The following is a 19,421-nucleotide window of genomic DNA, read 5'->3' as shown; positions in this document are numbered from 1 at the left end:
CCATGGTATCGTAGTACTTGAATTGTCATTACAAAAAAACTATGTATTTGTTATTTAGGACAGAATAACCTTTCCATTTTCTTAATACAGAAAAAAATTGACAATAGTTTTGTGTTGCATGAACTGTCACTACAGAAAGCATTACATTACAAACATTATTCATAAGGGAAAAAACTTTTCATTGCCAAAAGAAAAAAAATTCTAAATTTTTGTCTTACTTTAAATGCCATTACGAAACAGCATTACCTAAATTTTGTTAAGGGAAAAACCCTTTCCCTTTTCTAGAAAAAGAAAAAATTGACTAAAGTTTCGTCATAAATAAATTGTCATAAGAAAAATATAATATAAATGTTGTTAAGAAAAAAATATTTCCATTGAAAGATTAAAAAGGGAGAGCAACTGACTAAAATTTCATCTTACGTGATTTGTCTTACGCCAATTGTCAATAAAAAAACATACTATTTATTTTGTTAAGAAAAAAAAACCCTTCATTCCTTTGAAAAAGTGAAAAATAACGAAATATTTGTCGTACGTGAATGTTATCACATAAAAATAGTATGTAAATGTTGTTAAGAATTTTTTTTAATTGCATTGAAAAAGAAAGAAATTGATCAAAGTTGCGTCTTACGTGAAATGTCATCTCGTGAAAACGTTATGTGAATGTTGTTGAGGAAAAAAACCTTGACTGTATTGATTTTTAAATTTTATTCTCACACTGCTTATTAAAAACTAGCTAGCACCCAAATATATTCTTGTACATAGATTAGTTGCTTTCGCCTATTGGCTCCCAAGAGAGATGCGTGAGAAGCGAATGAGTGATAATCAAGTAAAATATTTATCCAGAAAAAAAAACCTTCATGACATTGAAATATTTTATTATCAAAAATGGTAATAGAAAAATAATTGATAGAATAACATGACAATAGCATAACATATAATTTCACATTTTTCCATATAATTATTCAATTCATTGTCCTTATACTTCTTGATCGCACAGAGTCCATCATATTGTCTATGTATGTAGTCTAGGTCTAGGTATATTCACTTTTGCTGCAAAACATAAATGTTCTTCCAACTTTAGTCTGCTCGATGATATAACATATATAACAAACATCTCATCCCACTCAAGAGTTAGCTGACAAACCTTTACAATTTCTACTGCAACGTTGGGGACTCTCGTCTTTTTATCACAGATAACCACACCATCAAGTTCTAATGGTGTAAAACCACTCATTTTTAGAAGTAAAATAAGTTTCTCAAATAAAACGAAGAAAAACTGAAATACACCATTATTGCCATAAACGTTACTTTTTTACTGCTATAAAATACATTAAAATTCCACCTAATATCCATTCAGCCAGGATTGTGCACCGATAATAAATATAATACAGTTCATGGTGACGAACTGTAAGTAAGGAGCAACTCGGTTCAATAGTAACCGAAACTCTAAAAAAGGAATTTTGATACCAATAGATAAATCAAAATAATCGACTTATTTTACTGATTTCAAATATATAAATTTAAGTTTCATTAAGTTTAGTTATACCAATTAAAGGTTACGAGCCTGAGAAAATTTGCCTGATTTTCGAAAAAGGGGAAAACACCCCCTAAAAGTCATAGAATTGTAATGAAAATCACACTGTCGGATTCAACGTATCAGAAAACCTTGCTGCAGAGGTTTCAAGTTCCTTTCTACAAAAGCGTGGAATTATGTATTTTTTGCCAGAGGAAATATCACGGATGTGTGTTTATCTGTATAGTTTTTTTTCAGGGGTGATCGTATCAACCTAGTGGTCATAGAATATTGAGAGAGGGCTCATTCAAATGGAAATTAAAAGTTTTAGTGCCCTTTTAAGTGACCAGAAAGACTGAAGGGAAACTAAAACCCCTCCCCTGAAAATTTTTTTTCAAAATCGTCCGATCAAAATTTTGAGATAGCTATTCTGTTCATCATAGTTGAAAGACCCAATAACTATACTTTTGGGTATAACATGACCCAAATTCCCAGAGCAGCAGGGGAAAGGCCTTTATGTTATAAAATTTGCCTATAGTTTACGCCTAGTATTTGTTATTGGGAAGTAACCATACATTTTCGGGTGGGAGGGGAGGACAAATTTTCTGCTGGGTGTTCTTACCCGGGGTTATTTTCCATGGGGAGTGAAGTTTCCAGGTAGTGAATTTGTCAGGGAAAATTATACACTGGGGAAATTTGTCAGAGTTCTTATACAAAATCCTTTTTGTATGTCTTGCTTTCTCTTTTCTGTCTCAATTTTACGCGCGGAGCTGCTAGGGGTAATTATCCGAGGTAAAAATTTTACCGGGATTGAATTGCTTAGAGGATATTTTTGTGGGGAGGATAATTTCTCCGTCGAGGTTAGGCCAGATATCCTGGCATTATTTATAAATTGATCAGAAATTAAATTTTAAAAAACGAGTTTTTTTAACTGAAAGTAAGGAACAACATTAAAACTTAAAACGAACAGAAATTATTGCTTATATGAAGGGGGTTGCCCGCTCCTCAACGCCTTGCTCTTTACACTAAAGTTTGAATTTTGTCCCAGTTCTTTAAGAATGACTCCTGAAGCACAAATAGAAGAGTAATTAGAAGTGGGGGCTATTAGAAATTTATGGTGGTTATGCTTTGGAATTACTTTTTTGTCTACCCTTCAATATCTCACCCGCTTGTTGACAACAATAAACAAGAAAATATCATGTAACTTAAAGGTTTTACTAAGTTGAATTGTTTTTTAGTAAATTTATGGTATTAACCTTTGAATTTTTACTAAGTAAAAGAAAGGTTCGAGGAAAGCAAAGTGAACTCAAACTTACAAAAATGAAAGATTTGTAAGAAAAATAGAGTTAAAGAACATTAAAAATGTGGTTCATTTTGTCTCTAAATGGGAATAATATAAAAAAATCCGTGGCTTATTTACACTTTACGTCTAGCAAATTCTTATTACCACCAGTAATGCTGGTAAGGTAAGGTACACTTTACATCTAGCAAAGTTTTAATACCACCAGTAATGCTGGTAACGTTAAAGTTTTTTAAGACCCAGTTTAAGTGCTCATTTATCTCAGTTACTAAATTAAGAAGACAGTTTTTTTTAACCAAATAATTACCTGTAATTTACTATAGACGGGAGAAATGCTCTATTAAATTCAGCCAAAAACAAAAGTTAAGCCAGCTTCAGATTCAATTCTACTTTTCAGGGCCATATTTAAAAGAAAGTAAATGTAACGCTTTAAAAATGTATTCAAATAGAATGAAAAATTATACTTTTCGGTTATTGGTCAGAGGCTTAAAAAAATGAAATCGGAGTTCATTATAAAAGAGTTCAATCAGTCTTAAATCAAATATATTCATAATGAAAAACAACACCTATAAATACATTTATATAGATTACTGACAGTTAAAACTTTCAATTGTATATGGTTTTACCTTGAAGCAAACAATTTTACTCCTTCTGTATTTTCCCATTACAAAATATCTAATTCACTGTGCAATTTTTTTATTCTTTTATCAGTTCACATTTTCTAGCACTGTCCCAAGTATGATTTGAGAAAGCTTGCATTCCTTAGAATTCATAAAAATTGTTTCAATGCCGATGAAGTCTTAGTTCCTGAACCTTGTCTTTACTAATGCCTCCTATTTAGTTTTTTTTTCTTTGGCATATTGGGTTGATTAATCCTTCTATGTATTTGTTTCATTTCAGAAGTTTTATCTTTAACATTATTTTGGTTTTGGATTGGATAATGCATAAATCAAGACTCAAGGCCCTAAACCCTGATACTTTATGGTTTTGATGATTTTTTCACAATTCATCATCATTTCGATATTATTAGACTTTTGTCTTCTTTTTTTCTTAATTTTTGACGAGATTACCATCTCCGTCCCCCCCCCACCCCCCACGGTTCAAAAAGATAACCTCTTAACAAGATAATTCTAAGATTACTAAATGGCTATGATTACCAGGTACAAGATATCTGGGTTGGTCAAAGGACATAACGCGGGTTCCTATATTTTGAACTTTGCAAAACAGGTCCTTTTATTGTTGATCTCGGCATTTTCTGGAAACATGGACGATTAGAACAATTTAACGTATTTATTTACATTGCTCATTTCTTGTTTCTATTTTAATTTTTTAAATTGAAATTTTTAGGAAGATCCTGAGCATAAGGGATTCGTTTGTAAAAAACAATGTATGAAGAAAAGCAAAAGCTGCAAGAGTGATCATCACTGTCGCCAATTATGCTTTGAAGATTGTGTGAAGTGTGATGTTATGGTCACGTCTGTATTACCTTGTGGACATGAGGCTAGAATAGAATGTGGGGCAGATATTCAAAAGCACATTTGCACTGTTGAGGTTAAGCAGGCTTTCCCAAAATGCCAGCATACCATCACTAGCCCTTGTTTTGGTAAAAGACATTCCAAGATCCACATTGTCACGGCTGCATTACCCTGTGGACATGAGGCTAGAATAGAATGTGGGGCAGATATTCAAAAGCACATATGCACTGTTGAGGTTAAGCAGGTTTTACCAGAATGCCAGCATACCATCACTAATCCATGTTATAAAGTTCAAGAACATCTCCAGTTGAGTGGATCATTCGATGATTCTAAAAATCAGGTAATGGTTCTTAAAGAAAAGAAAATAAAACTTAAGCAAAAATATATATTAAGACTAAATACAACTTTGAACAGAAGAATTTGTTTGTTTGTATAGACAGCTCATTTTGTGGGAATTTTTTTTAAAATTAATATGTATTCGTTTTATTTTTACATAGTCTATTTCAGGACAAAAATTGTTTAAATCTTTTTTGTTTTTTCTTTAAGAATTTATAGTTTGGCCTGCTATTTGTTTATTGTAGAAACTTTTTCAGAAATTCTTAACAAAATACACCCTTTTGAAAATCTTTTCACAACTAGCATTGTTTAGTTTAGTTTTATACCTCCTCTAGTGAACCTGAAAAATAAACTTAATACCATACCCAAAAAATCTAACTATGCTCTTTAACAGCCTGGATACAATTACACTCTTTTTTTTTATTTAGTTAAATCTTAAGAGCAGAAGTAGTAATAGACGCAGGGCCCTTACATAGAGGGGGGGGGACATCCCCTCTCTTTGTTTTTGGTCACAATGTAAAAAAAATCTTTAAAATCGAGGCACTTGGCGCCATGCTTTTTACGACGGTGCTAAAATTCTTTGTTCTGTTCAATAAACAATATTGACATGTCATCTACAGAAATTTTGAACTTGGTCGGTAAACGCAGCCGTTTTACCGACTCCTTCCGTGATTTTACATGTAGTACCATACTTTTCCATTTGGTTAACTAAACACTATTAAAATGGTGACATGATAAGTACCTAAATCTAAATCTCGGTTGGTAAATGCAGCAGTTTTACCGACTCGTGCAGTGATTCTACATACTGCACTCGAAACCGACATTATGCTAATTATTGACAAAAAGCAGTCGGTAAAAACAACCAGCCAGTCGGTAAAATCTCTTGCCCCCCCCCCCAAAAAAAAAAACATTTTGGCTAGTAAAGAAAATGAATAGAAGTAGCTCCAAAAGTTTGAACTTTATACCCTCAGTCTTTCTCGGGAAATTCCTGATATGTCTTATTGGTAAATTTGATAAATGCATTGTGATGTAAATTTAAAGAAAAATTTAGTATTTAAGCACAATGGGCAAATTTTATAACTCTGGGTGGATAACCTACCCACTAACCCTAGAAAAATAGTTACTAGACTGTTCAGCAATACTGATCAAAATGGTTGTTATAAATTTTGATTGGAAGTGCTTGGAAAATCAGACCTCCAAATTATAAGGAAGGCAGATTGCCCTTTAATCACTTTTGACTCTTAAAAGGGCCACTAGAACTGATAATTTCCAAAAAACTAGCTCTTGTTAATTCTCAGTTATATTACGAGATGGATAGAGCAGCACTGCCTATGATATTGATCATTTATCCTTTTAATACCTGCATGCATATAGTTTATTTAGAGAGATAAGATTTATTCCAAAAATGAACTATCACTAGCCTTTGAATGCCGAATTCGCATTCTGAGTCAAATAACAGACAATAACACACAAATCAAGTCAAATAAAAAGATCAAAATTCTGAGGTCAGGTAAAAGATAAAAATATGAAGTAAAAAATAAGTTCGAACATGACATTAAAATAAAAATTTATGAAACACTTGCTACACTGGCAATACAAGAAATTGGTTAGGTATAAATTAGAAACTATTAATTGTGTCAGTTATAGCTAAAGATAAGATAAAGATAAGAAAGTAAAAAAAAGAAACTATTGGGACATTTTATTCAATTTTCCTGTAATAAAGGGGACAAAAGTTTTTTCATATCTCGAAGTAACGCAGTGAATGGGGGACAAAACAGGGATAGGATCAGAAACAGCTCGAGGCGGCCGTAATCTGGATGGGGAGTGACATTTGGGGAAAATACTTGCCGTCCGAGGGTTTGTTATGGCCTTTTTTGCAAAACGGAGGCACAAATTATTTCTTCCTCTCTCGAGGGTCTCTAGGTTTGAAATATTTAACAAATACAAATACGGTATCTTGCCCTCTTTAAAAATAATTTTTAGAGCTCTCTTTTGGACATTTTAAATTTTTCGTGTTGCTTCATTAGAGAGGCCAGGGTGCCACACAGGACAAGCGTACTCTAATATGGGACGCACAAAAGAAATGTATACTTGTAGTAAATGTGATTCGGGGCAACTGAATTTATTTAAAAGTTTAAGGAGGGAAAGCGAGGAGTTTGCTTGTCGTAGGATATTATTTATATGGGCATCCCATTTCAAATTAGAAGAAATTGTAACACCAAGGAGTTTAAGAGATGTGACAGAGGTTTCAGGAGGTATAGGAGTAAGAAAAAGGGGAGGGGATTTAAAAAAACTTACTGAGACTATTGCAGATTTAGAAGGGTTAACAGTCATTTCAAGGGAAGAGGCCTCACAGGCAATATCTTGGAGTATGCTCATTGGGTTGCTAAAGATGTTTTTATGACATATCTCTAAAACTGTCAAGTCATCAACAAATTTCCATCTATTGTCATAAAGGGTTGAAACGCTATTAATCATAAGTGAAAAAAGAAGAGGGCCTAGAATAGTCCCCTGAGGAATTCCATTAAATATGGGGAGATGATCTGAGAAACAATTTAGATATTTAACTGCTTGAGATCTATTAGAGACAAAAGAGGCAACGAGCTTAACAAGGACAGTTGCAATGTGAAATTCATTTATAAGTTTATGCATGAGTAAATCGTGGTTAATCAAATCAAAGGCTTTTTGAAGATCAATAGATATTAGATTAAGCCAAGTGTTAGATTTTTTAATTAATGTACCCATGGTATCAACAAGATGGATCAGGTAATGAGAGGCTGACGTGGATTTAAGATTACCAAACTGTCTAAGATCAATGAGGGGGAGGACTTTCATCTTAAGCCAGTCTGCGAGAAAACTTTCATACAATTTTGAAAAAATCGAGGTGAGGGTAATAGGACGAATGCCATCAAAACCAGGCTTGCCATTTTTCTTTTTAATTGGGGTAATAAAGCCTTGTTTCCAATATTGAGGGAACTGTTCAGATTTGGTAATTCCATTAAACTGGGTAGATTGGGGTTTTGCGAGGTAATAACTGAAAGCTTTAATCAGAGGAACAGGAATATCTAAAGGGTAAATACTTGATTGTTTTAGGTTTTCAATTTTTTTTACAACATCAAGTGGAGAAATATGTGGGAGTGAAAAAGGAACAGGAATATCTGGAAATTCATAAGATAGTGGTGGGAGACTCTGGACAATAGAAGCCAAAAACTGATTTAGGTTATTAGCTGTGGTCTTTGGAGGTTCATTTAAATTAAAATTTAGTTGTTCTTGACTCTTGCCGGTAAGTTTTTTAATTTCAGAGTACCAGTTCTTTGGTTTATCATGGCACAAGTCTTTAATTTTGTTTTTATAATAGGCTCGGGCAGCTTTTCTAATGTAATTTATAATTCCTTTCTTAAGTTATTTTCTTCAGCTAAATTACCCCTCTTAAATAAGCTTATTTTCGTACGAATTAATGTTTTTATGTGATTATTTATGTAAGGTTTATCACTGGAGCACTTTCTGATTTTTTTTTTCCGGGAAATATAATGAATAGGAATCAATTAGTTTTTGTGAAAAATCAAAATTTTGTCATCAAGGTTATTAGAATTATAAAGGTCTGACCAACTTTCACTGGTCAGCCATGATCCAAAAGAAAAAAGTCCTGCGTCACTGAGGGGACGGCAAACCCCAATGGAGGTAGTAAAGGAATGTTCAATGGCTGAGGAGGGAGAAAAAAGAAGACAATAGTGGTAACTGCCTCCTAGTGGTGGCAGTGCTTGCGGGGAGTTATAAAACTTACTCATGTTGGAACAAATAACATCCAGAGAGGTGTTACCTTTTGTTGTAGATATTTTAACCAGTTGTTTAATATTAAGAGAGGTGCAGATAGAGTCTATCCTCAGGTCATTCGCATCACCAAGTAAGCAAATACCAGCGTTTGGATACTTTGATAACACAAAGTCAGCACTTATAAGAAATTGTTGGATAAATTTGCGTTTCTGGTCAATACGTTGGTTAGGGGAATGATAAAAGACGGCGGTTACAATTAAATTGAAAGGGCGGGGAAGTACTTTCGGTTGAAGGCTCAGCCATAGAATTTCATGATAATCTGATAAGTTGGGGGTGGGGATGAGTTTAGGCTGGAGGTTATCTCGGACAAAAAATAATATACCACCCCCTTTTTTCCCGAGAGGGTGGTCGGGAGGGCGAAGTTTTATAAATTGAGTATAATTGCTAATTTTTAGGAAATCTGGGTTCTGGGACTGGACCTCTGTCACAGCAATAATATTAATTTTATGAATTTCAGAGATACCCTCGAGTTCGGTAATTTTGTCAAAATTCAGGCTCTCAGCATTGGTAAGTAGGAAAGTTGGAAATTTTAACCGATTTGGGTATTGGGATTTTTTCTCAATTCAGGATGGAGTTATTTGGGGTTGAAGTTTATGAGAAGGGTGCTGTGGGTAAGGGTGTGGTTTTGAGGCATTATTTAAAGACGGGACTGGACTGGGCTTGAGAGAAAAGGAGGACAGCGAACATATTATGGGAATATTATTAAGTAGGAATGGAACTGCGGTGGAATTAATCTTACTATTTGCAGTTTTAGAAATTTTGCATGGATATGTTACCTTTGGATCATTCTGCCTGCTTACTCTTAAACCAGAGTTATACTGGGAGGGTAGCCAGGGGGGATAAAGTGCAAGGGATGGGAGAACGGTTTCCGGGTGATCTGGGAATACGTCAAATTGGGAGTGTTCTTTTTCTGGGGGTGGGGGGGTTTGGCAAGGGGGGGGAGCGGTGGAGGCGGAGGAGGGAGGGGGACTAAGAGGCTTCTGAGATGTGTCATAGGAGGGGTGGTGTACTGAAAAGGGATGCTGGATTCCCCAGGAAGGTGGACCTTCTTTTCTAGACCCCAAGAGGGTTTGTTTTGGATTTTCTGCTGTTTGCGTCGTCGAAAGTGGGCGTTTTTTGATGAGCTTGGGTCAGTACGGTTAGTACGGTTAAAATGCGCTAGTCTACAATTTTCATCTAAGCATCTAAAACGAGGGCACATCTTTATATGATCAAGGACACATTCAATACTACTACATGACTTGGCAAAGAAACTATAACATGGATGTAGGAACCGGCAGTGAATACCAAATTTACATGTTCCTTTTTCGAAAAATTTACACACCCCTTTTGACTTGGGCTGTTCAGGGCAAGGTCGAACTCTATTTGTTTAGTTGAAACTCCTCATAAACATTCCCTAAAATTTTCAACTTAATACCATTAGAGTCATTACAGTATCCGTAGATGTAGTATAAACAGTATAAGCAGGATGTCTTCTGGCTAGTTCAAAATCCACCAAAACTTACCCTGAAAGTTCTAATTTAATAATGTAAGCCGTTAGTGTGTTATTGCTTTGTCACCCTTTTGACGTTCTACATAATCACAGTTCGTTTTGATTTAGTTTAACATCGGCCTAAATATTCCTCGAAAGCTTTACCATAATACCCATAGCTTGTGCAGTAGCAATAGTTGTAGTAGCAGTGGAAGAATTAGATAAATTATGTACATAGCAACTTTTTGTTGAACATGCCCTTCAACATAAGGTGAAAGTGTCAACTTAATTCCATCAACCATTCCTGAAGCATTGCTGATACGTCCTCTTGACAACCTATGTGGGCATACTCTATTTAGTTAAATAAAGTTTCAAAATTGCCCAAAATTGTTGCCCTAATACCCCAAGCTTTAGAAGCAGTGGCAGTAGAGCCAGTAGCTGTAGTAGTAGCAGCCTTAGTACTAGCAATAGAAATAACATTAATAGTCTCAGTTTCATTATCAGTAGTATTAGTAGCAGTAACAGTATTAGTAGCAGTAGTAGTTGTTGTAGAGGTAGAAGCAGTAGTATTATGATGCAATTTTTGTCTTCTGGTTAGTTCGACAACCCCCAAAAACAAGCCTTGTAAGTTTAAAATTCACCACAAAACTGTTCCTAAGATATTGCTGATCTGCCCTTTAGTAATTTGGTTATAGATGGCGTGTTTTGATCCAGTATACCCTCCCCGTCTAAAATTTTTCTGTAAATTTCAGCTTCAGACCCTTAGGCATAGTTGTAATAGTAGTCAAAGGAGCAGTATTAGTGCTCAACTCAGTAGAATTAGTCATTGCTATGACACTGTCGATATCTCCTTTTGATAACCTGTATATTTATATGCCTGTTAAAATTTTCATCTTAATTTTCTTAGACTTACAAGTAATTGCAATAGAAGTAGTAGTTGGAGCAATAATAATAGCGGTAGTAGAACTAGTGAATGCAGCAATGATAGTAGTATAAGTAGTAGCGTGCATATATAGCCTTTTGTTCAATGGATTTTACCCTTTAAGCATTCTCCGAATATTTCAACTTAATGCACAAATCAATTCTGAAGATACGATTTTTCGACAATCTAAGTGCACATAGTTTATTTTATGAGTTCGAATTCGCCTTCAATATTCTCTCAAATTTTATCTTCACAGACTTAGCCTTAATAGTACTAGTATCACAGTAGCTGCGGTGGTAGTAGGAGAAGTGCTTGAAGTGTTAGTGTTTTATTTGTAGTTGTAGGAACAATACTGGCAGCAGTATTAATGGAGGTAGTATCAAATACATTTTTATCTTTTGGTCCGTTGAACATCCCTTTCATTATACCTTGGAAGTTTCACATTGACTCGGTAAGTCATTCCAAAAATATTGCTGATGTGGACTTTTAACCCCGTTTTGGCGCCTTTTTTAATCTTAATGCTATAAGCCTTACAAGCTGTTACAATTGAATTAACAGTTGGATAAATTTAGTAGCAGTAGTAGTATTAGTAAATGTAGCAGTGGTAGCAGTGTTAGTAGTGGCATGCATATATTACCTTTTTGTCAATTGTTCTTCCCCTTTCAGCATTTTCTGAAAGTTCCAACTTAATACCTAAATCTAACCTTTTGACAATCCACATGCAAATAGTGTATTTTGATTTAGTTTAAATTCTACCTCAATAAACAGATAGATAGATAGATAAATAGAATTATTCACACGAAAACTCTATTGGGCCATGGTGACACACAAAAACAAGCCAAGAAAAAATGCAACAACAAACGTAAACTGACAAAACCCTTAAACTGACTATTCAAGAAAATCCTTACGATGCCTCATACCTCATACGAACGTTCCAATATTATTTATATCTAAATAACACCTACTTGTAAAAATTTATAAAATCCAACATTTCCTCCTGACTTCCCTACCAAATATTTCTATGGAAAGACTCATCCACGTCTCCACATTTAGGTAACAGCAAGGACCATTCCTCCATCTAGCCCTCCTAAAATATTTTCTTCTTTCTCCAAGAGGTATAAAATTCAACCTTACAGATATTACCCGTTTTAAATCTCTTGGGCTTTATCCCATTTCTAGATAAATTTCTTCGCCCCAGTTCTTATTGACCTCCAAATATTGACCCAAGGATGGTGAGGTGGCCTTCTCAGCTTGACAAGCCTGGACTTCCTAAGACTGAAATCTAGTAGTAACTGTCCTTAAAACAGTCCCTAAGATCGCTCCTATCCCCTTTCTCCCATTCCAGCAATTACCCAGCCTGCAGGGTGTGATATATTCTTAAGCTGATTGGGCCACGAATCCTTTCTCCCATCTTAAAGTATCATTAAAAATACCTATTTAACTAGTTTATTATTTTCATTTGGTGACATCCTTTTCTAATATTAATCATAAAAAAAAAAAATTTTCCACAAAATAAGTTTTTTTCAAAAAAAGTAAAGAACTTCATTAAACAAAAAATTAACAAAAACATAATCAAATAATCTACTGAGCATAAGACTACCACATTTCAGTATCAATAAATAAATGAAACCCAAAACGAACAAAAATTAAAATAAATAACAGAGTCAAACTCAAAACAAGCCGAAATTATTATGAGTAGTGTTAAAAACCCCTATGCTTTCTAAAAGTCAGAATATAGTTTGTACTTTACTGAAAAGAATTCAAATGAATTTACAACAAAAAATGTGCATTGTCTGTTTAATATACATATGCTGATATTTATTCCTTAAAATCTTAATTAATTTTTCATTTTTTAAAATTATAAAAGTTAAAATAGTTACAAGAATTTTTTCAGTAAAGTACAAATTATATTCTGGCTTTTAGAAAGCATAGGGGTTTTGAACCGTAGTCATATTAATTTCTGCTCGTTTTGAGTTGGACTCTGTTGTTTATTTTAATTTCTGTTTGTTTTGGGTTTCATTTACTTATTGATACCGATTTGTGGTAGTTGTATGCTTGGTAGATTATTTGATTCTGTTTTTGTTCATTTTTGGTTTAATGGAGTTTGTGGAAAATATTTTTATAATTAATTTTTTTCGTTTTATATTTACATAGTCTTTTTCAGAGAAAAAGCAAATAATAGTTTGAATCCTTCTGGTTTTCCTTTAAGAATTTATAGTTTGGCCTGCTATTTATATGCTGAAGAAACTTTTTAGCATTCCCCAAAAATTATATATGTGCTCTTTCACAGCCTGGATACATTTACACTCTTTTGATTTAGTAAAATTTTAAGAGCAGAAGTAGCAATAGAAATAGCCCCATAAGTTTAAACTTAATAGCCTCAGTCATTTTTGGTGTATTACTGAGATGTCTTATTGGCAACCAGAATACAAACAGTGTGTTTTGATATAGTTTTAAAGCAGTATTTGGTATTTAAATATAATCGACAAATTACATAATTGCTGGGGGTTCACCAACCCAATAACACTAAAGATATAGTTGCTAAACGATTCAACTATTCTGAACAAAATGACTGTCTTAAAATTTTGATTGGAAGTGTCTGGAAAATTTTGAAATAAAGAGTAAGGCTGATTGGCCTCAAATCCCTTTTTACTCTTAAGAGGGAACTAGAACTTTTAATTTTCAGTCAAATTAGCTCCTTTAAATTATCAATGATACTACTAGCTATAATAGAACATCGCTTCCCTTGTCCTTATGTGCCCTATAGTGCTTATATGCACTTTTAATACCTGTATACACATATGTTTTTCGTTTAATTAAAACTCCTCCTAAACATTCCCAATTTAATGCAATTAGTGTCGTCAGTTGCAGTAATCAAAGAAGCAGCATTAAATGGATACACACAGTGTCTTCTGGCCAGATCAAAATCCACAACCTATAAATCTATGAAGGTGAAAGTTTCAGAGAATATTTCTGTTGTATGGATGACAACCTGCCATCCGTAAGCAGGTTGTCAAAAGGGCATATCAGCAACTAATCAAAAGACAATATTTGCATCATAATACAAATGCGTCTACTCCTACAACAACTACTACTATTACTATTACTGCTACTACTAGCACTGCTACTAAAACTAAGACTACTACTATTAATTGTTCTCCTACAGCTATTGCTATATTATACTGGTGCTACTACTACAATTAATAAACCTAAGGGTATTAAGGCAAAAATTTCGGACAATATTGTAACTGTATTGAAATAAATTGAAACACACTATGCCCATATAGGTTGATACGTCCTCTTGATACGTCCAAGAGGATGTATCAGCAATACTTTAGGACCGGTTGATGGTATTAAGTTAAGAATATTATCGTGTGTTGAAGGGGATGCTGAAAAAATGTGCTATGTGCATACTGTTGATAATGCTGCTACTGCTACTACAACTATTGCTACGCATAATTACTGAATCTTTCAATAAGGCTGAAAAAATTGATGTCTCAAAACTTTGTTTGGATGTTTATTATGGGAAATGATGGGCGTAGGTGGGGGGGGGGTCTTTATAATCCCTTCGAGTCTTTAAAAATGGTACTATAGCTTTCAATTTAAAATCTAATGAGAACCATCTGAATTTAATACGACCACCCATTCCATAAAAACCTTATATGCCCCCAGGACTTAGCTTAAAGCCCTTGCCCCAGGGCTTTGGGGGGTTGTGTCAACCCTGGAAGCATTGTTAAGTGTTCTTTGGACTATTTTAGCCAAAATTGCTATCGCACAGTTTCAATCAGATGTATTTTGGGAAAAGAGGGGTAGTTGGGAGGGAGGTGTACTAATTGATCTCCATCACTAATGACTCTTAAAAGGGAACTAGAATTTCCAATTTCAATCAAATGAGCCACTTCTAACGCTTATACAACCATCCCTTTCATAAAAACCTTAAATGCCCCAGGGGCATGACTTACAACCCTCAGTTTCTGTTGGTTTGTATCAACTTCAAAAGCCTTGTTATATGATAATTGGTCTATTTTTATTAAGAGGACTGTCTCAAAATAACTATTGGATACATCTCAGGAAAACACGACGTGTTTCTGTGTGTGTGAGGGGGGGGGGGAGGAAGCTGCACTCTGATAACTTTGACTCTTAAAAATGGCACTAGAACTTATGATTACCAATCTAATGAGTCCCCTACAAAGTATATACGACCACCCTTTTTATAAGAGCCTTATATGCCCCAAGGGCATAGCTTACAACCCTTTCCCTAAGAGCTGTAGGGAGGGGGGGGAATTGTCTTCCTCACACACATAATTTCTAAAACCTTCAACTACGATGAATAAAATTGTTTTATCCAAATTTTGATTGGAGGTGTTAAGGCAAATGATGAGCGTGGAGGGGGCTGTTTGCTCTCAAATTACTTTTACTCTTAAAAAGGGCACTATAAATTCCAATTTCCAATTAAATAAGCCCCATAATAATTTATTTATTACCCACTATGAACATAAAGAAGTGGAGTACATCAAGAACAAAAAAAAACTAACTCGCACTCTTAACAATTAATTACATAAAACGACTTAAATTATGGTGCGCAGTAAGACCTGCAGATGACGACAGCTTTTCGGCAAGCACAGTCACTTTTTACCGTAGATTAATTAAAAAAAAATTTTCCACAAAATAAGTTTTTCAAAGAAAAGTAAAGAACTCCATTTGCAAAAAATAAGCAAAAATAAAGTCAAATAATCTACCAAGTGTGAAACTACCACAAATCAGCATCGATAAATAAATGAAACTCAAAAGAAACAGAAATTACAATAATTAAGCAAGTCAAACTCAAAACGAACAATATGCTGGGTACAAAACCCCTATGCCTTCCCAAGCCCAAAACAAAATTTGCACTTTACTGAAAAAATGTAAATATTTTTACTTTTATAACTTTAATAAATCAAATAATATTAAAATTTTTATTACTAAATTTCAATATATGTATATTAAACTGACAATCCACATTCATTTGTATTTTTCAGTAAAGTGTAAATTTTGCTCAGGGCTTGGGAAGGCATAGGGGTTTTGCGCCCATCTTATGCTAATTTCTGCTCGTTTTGAGTTTGACTTGGTTAATTATTGTAAATTGTGTTTGTTTTGGGTTTCATTTATTTATGGATGCTGATTTGTGGTAGTTTCGCACTTGGTAGATTGTTTGATTTTATTTTTGCTCATTTTTGTTTAATGGAGTTTTTACTTTTCTTTGAAAAACTTATTTTGTTGAAAATTTTTTTTAATTAGTTTCTGTTCGTTTTATATTGACATAATCTTTTCAGGGAAAAAGAAAATAATACTTTACTTTTCGTTTTTTTAAACTTTATAGTTTGGCCTGCTATTTGTATGCTGGAGAAAATTTTCAGCAATTTTCAACAACATACACCCTTTTAAAAATCTGGACACAAATGGTACTGTTTAATTTAGTTTCATACCTCCTCTAGTTGACCTGAAATGGAAAACTTGATACCATTCCCAAAAAAATCTGTTTACTTTCTTTGATAGCTTGGTTAAACTTACACTATTTTGATTTGGTTAAATTTTAAGAGCAGTAGTAGCCCCAAAAGTTTGAATGTAATACCCTCAGTCGTTCTTGGGATACTGCTGAGATGCCTTATTTGGAATTAGCATTATCACAGTGCATTTTGTTTTAATCTTAAGGCAACATTTAGTTTTTAAACATAATAGGCAAATGGGAGGGGGGCTTGGGAGGGGGGGGGGAGTGGAAGGGGGATTAGTTGCCTTCAAATCACTTTCGACTATTAAAAAGGGCATCATCCCTCTTTATTTTCAATTGAATAAGCCCTTTTTAAAGTTCCCACGACAACTCCTTCGATACGAAATGCCCTGGTCTAAACAACAACAACAAAAAAAAAATAATACATTATACCCACATCGATCTTTACTATAAAAATTTCAATCACTTTCGACTATTAAAGACCTTTCAATTTCTAATCGAATGAACCCTTTTTGAATATCTACGGCAACGCTTTCTATAAACACCTAATATGCCCCCAGGACATAAATTACAACCCTTACCCTAAAGTCTGCTAGGGTGGTTGTCATCCTCTAAGACCAAATTTCTAGGACTTCCGACTACGTTAAACAAAATGGCTATCTCAAAATTTTTATTGGATGTGTTTGGGGAAATGGTGGGCTTGAGAGAGGTGGTAGTCACTCTCCAGTCACTTTTAACTATTAAAAATGGCCATAGTCCTTTCAATTTCTAATCAAATGAGCCCTTTTAAAGTTTCTACCACAAAACTTTCAATAAAAATCTTATATGCCCCCAGGGCATAACATACAACCTTTGCCCTGAGTTCTGGGGGGGTTCATTCTCAAAGACCTAATTTCCTGAACTAACTACTACGTTGAAAAAAATGGCTATCTGATAATTTTGATAGGATATGTTTGGAGGAATGGCGGGCATGAGAGGGGGGTTAGTTACCCTCCAATCACTATCGACTATTACAAGTGGCGCTAGCCCTCTCAATTTCGGATTGAATGAGCCCCTTTTGAATTTTTACGAAAACTCTATCTATAAAAACCTTATATGCCCCCAGGGCAGAACTTGCAACCTTTTCCCTTGGGGCTCTGGGGGGTTTGTCATCCTTAGATACATAATTTCCAGAGCTTTCAACTGCGTTGAACAAAATTGCTATCTCTAAACGCTGATTGAATGTTTTTGGGGAAATGGTAGGCGTAAGAGGGGGGTTAATTACTCTCCACTCACTTTCGACTATTAAAAAGGGCAATTTCAATTTCCAATCAAATGAGCCCTTTTTTAATTTTCTATAAAAACTTTCTATATAAACTTTATATGTCCCCAGGGCATAACTTACAGCCCTTGCCCTGAGGGCTCGGAGGGGGTTATCATCCTAAAAGACCTATTTTCAAGAACTTTCAACTACGTTGAACAAAATAGATATTTCAAAATTTTGATTGGATATGTTTAGGAAAATGATGGGCGTGAGAGGGGGGTTAGTCGCTCTCCAATCACTTTCAACTATTAAAAAAGGCACTAACCCTTTCAATTTCGAATTGAATGAGCCCTTTTGAAGTTTCTACGCTTTCAATAAAATCCTTATATGTCCCCAGGACATAACTTACAACGCTTGTCCTAAGGGCTGTGGGGGGGGGGGGAGGGGTTGTCATCCTTGAAGACCTAGTTTCCAAAAATTTCAAATACGTTGTATAAAATGGCCATCTAAAATCTTGGTTGGATGTGTTTGGAGAAAAGATGGGCTTGAGAGGGGGGTTAGTTTCCCTCAAATGCCTTTCGACTATTAAAAAGGGCACTAGCTCTTTGAATTTCCAATCGAATGAGCTCTTTTTCAAGTTTCTACGACAAAGATTTGAATAAAAAACCTTAAATGCCCCAGGGCATAACTTATAACCCTTGCCCTGAAGACTGTGGGGGGAGCATCCTGCTCAAAGGTATAATTTCCTGAACTTTGAACTGCATGGAACAAAAAGGCTATCTCAAAATCTTTATTGGATGTGTTTGGGAAAATGGTGGGCGTGGAAGGGGTGTTAGTTGCGTGCCAATCACTTTCGACTACCAAAAAAAGAGCGCTAGCAGTTTTAATTTCCAATCAAATGAACCCTTTTTGAAGTTTCTACGACAACGCGTTATATAAAAACCTTATATGCCCCTGGGCATAATTTACAACCCTTGCCCTGAGGACTTTGGGGATGTTGTCATCCTCAAAGACCTAATTTCCAGAACTTAAAACTACGCTGTATAAAATGGAGACCTCAAAGTTTTGATTAGATGTGTTTGGGGAAAAGGTGGGCATGAGAGGCGGGTTAGTTGCCCTTCAATCACTTTTGACTTTTAAAAAGGGCACTAGCCCTTTGAATTTCCAATCGAATAAGCCTTTTTTGAAGTTTATACGACAACGGCTTCTTTGCCCCCAGGGCATAACTTACAACCCTTGCCCTAAGGGCTGGGGGGTGCTGTCCTCGAAAATATAATTTCTATCTGGAAATCAACTACGCTAAACAAAATCGGTATCTCAAAATTTTGATTGGTTGTTTTTTGGGAAATAGTGGGCGTCGAAGGGGTGTTAGTCGCCTTCAAATCACTTTCGACTATTAAAAAGGGCGCAAGCCGCAAATTTCCAATTGAATAAGCCCTTTTCAAAGTTTCTACGACAACTTCTTCGATACGAAGTGCCCTGCTTTAAAGGTTAAAATTAATAAATAATACATTGTGCCAACATCGTCCTTATATGTCCCCAGGGCATAACTTAAAACCCTTGCCCTGAGGGTTGTGGTGGAGTGTGCTCCTCTTTACTTAGTCCCCGTTTCTTGTCTCCTTTTCGAGTGTCCCCGTTCTTTACTTAGGCAGTCCGATCACGCTGCCTATGATTTATACAACAGCTTTCTATGTAAACCTTATATGCCCCCAGGGCATTACTTACAACCCTTGCACTGAGGGCTCTGAAGCGGTTATCATCCAAAAAGACCTAATTTCCAGAACCTTCAACTACGTTGAACAAAACAGATATCTCAAAATTTTGATTTGATGTGTTTTG

General features: G+C 34.9%; 1 protein-coding gene across 2 annotated transcripts in view; it reads left to right on the top strand.

Moving 5' to 3' along the window:
* Positions 1 to 19,421, top strand: part of LOC148948971 (uncharacterized) — a 364,117-nt gene that overhangs the window by 256,007 nt on the left and 88,689 nt on the right. For both annotated transcript variants that reach the window (XM_089094847.1, XM_089094846.1), the window contains exon 14: positions 4,161 to 4,628. In XM_089094847.1, coding sequence (XP_088950973.1) covers positions 4,161 to 4,628 — 468 coding nt within the window. The remainder of the gene's footprint in view (positions 1 to 4,160; positions 4,629 to 19,421) is intronic.

Source organism: Artemia sp. Qi Xiang Cuo, chromosome 9 (genome assembly GCF_049724085.1).
Source record: "Artemia sp. Qi Xiang Cuo chromosome 9, ASM4972408v1, whole genome shotgun sequence".
NCBI lineage: Eukaryota > Metazoa > Arthropoda > Branchiopoda > Anostraca > Artemiidae > Artemia > Artemia sp. Qi Xiang Cuo.
This window is presented reverse-complemented; position numbering and strand designations above follow the sequence as displayed.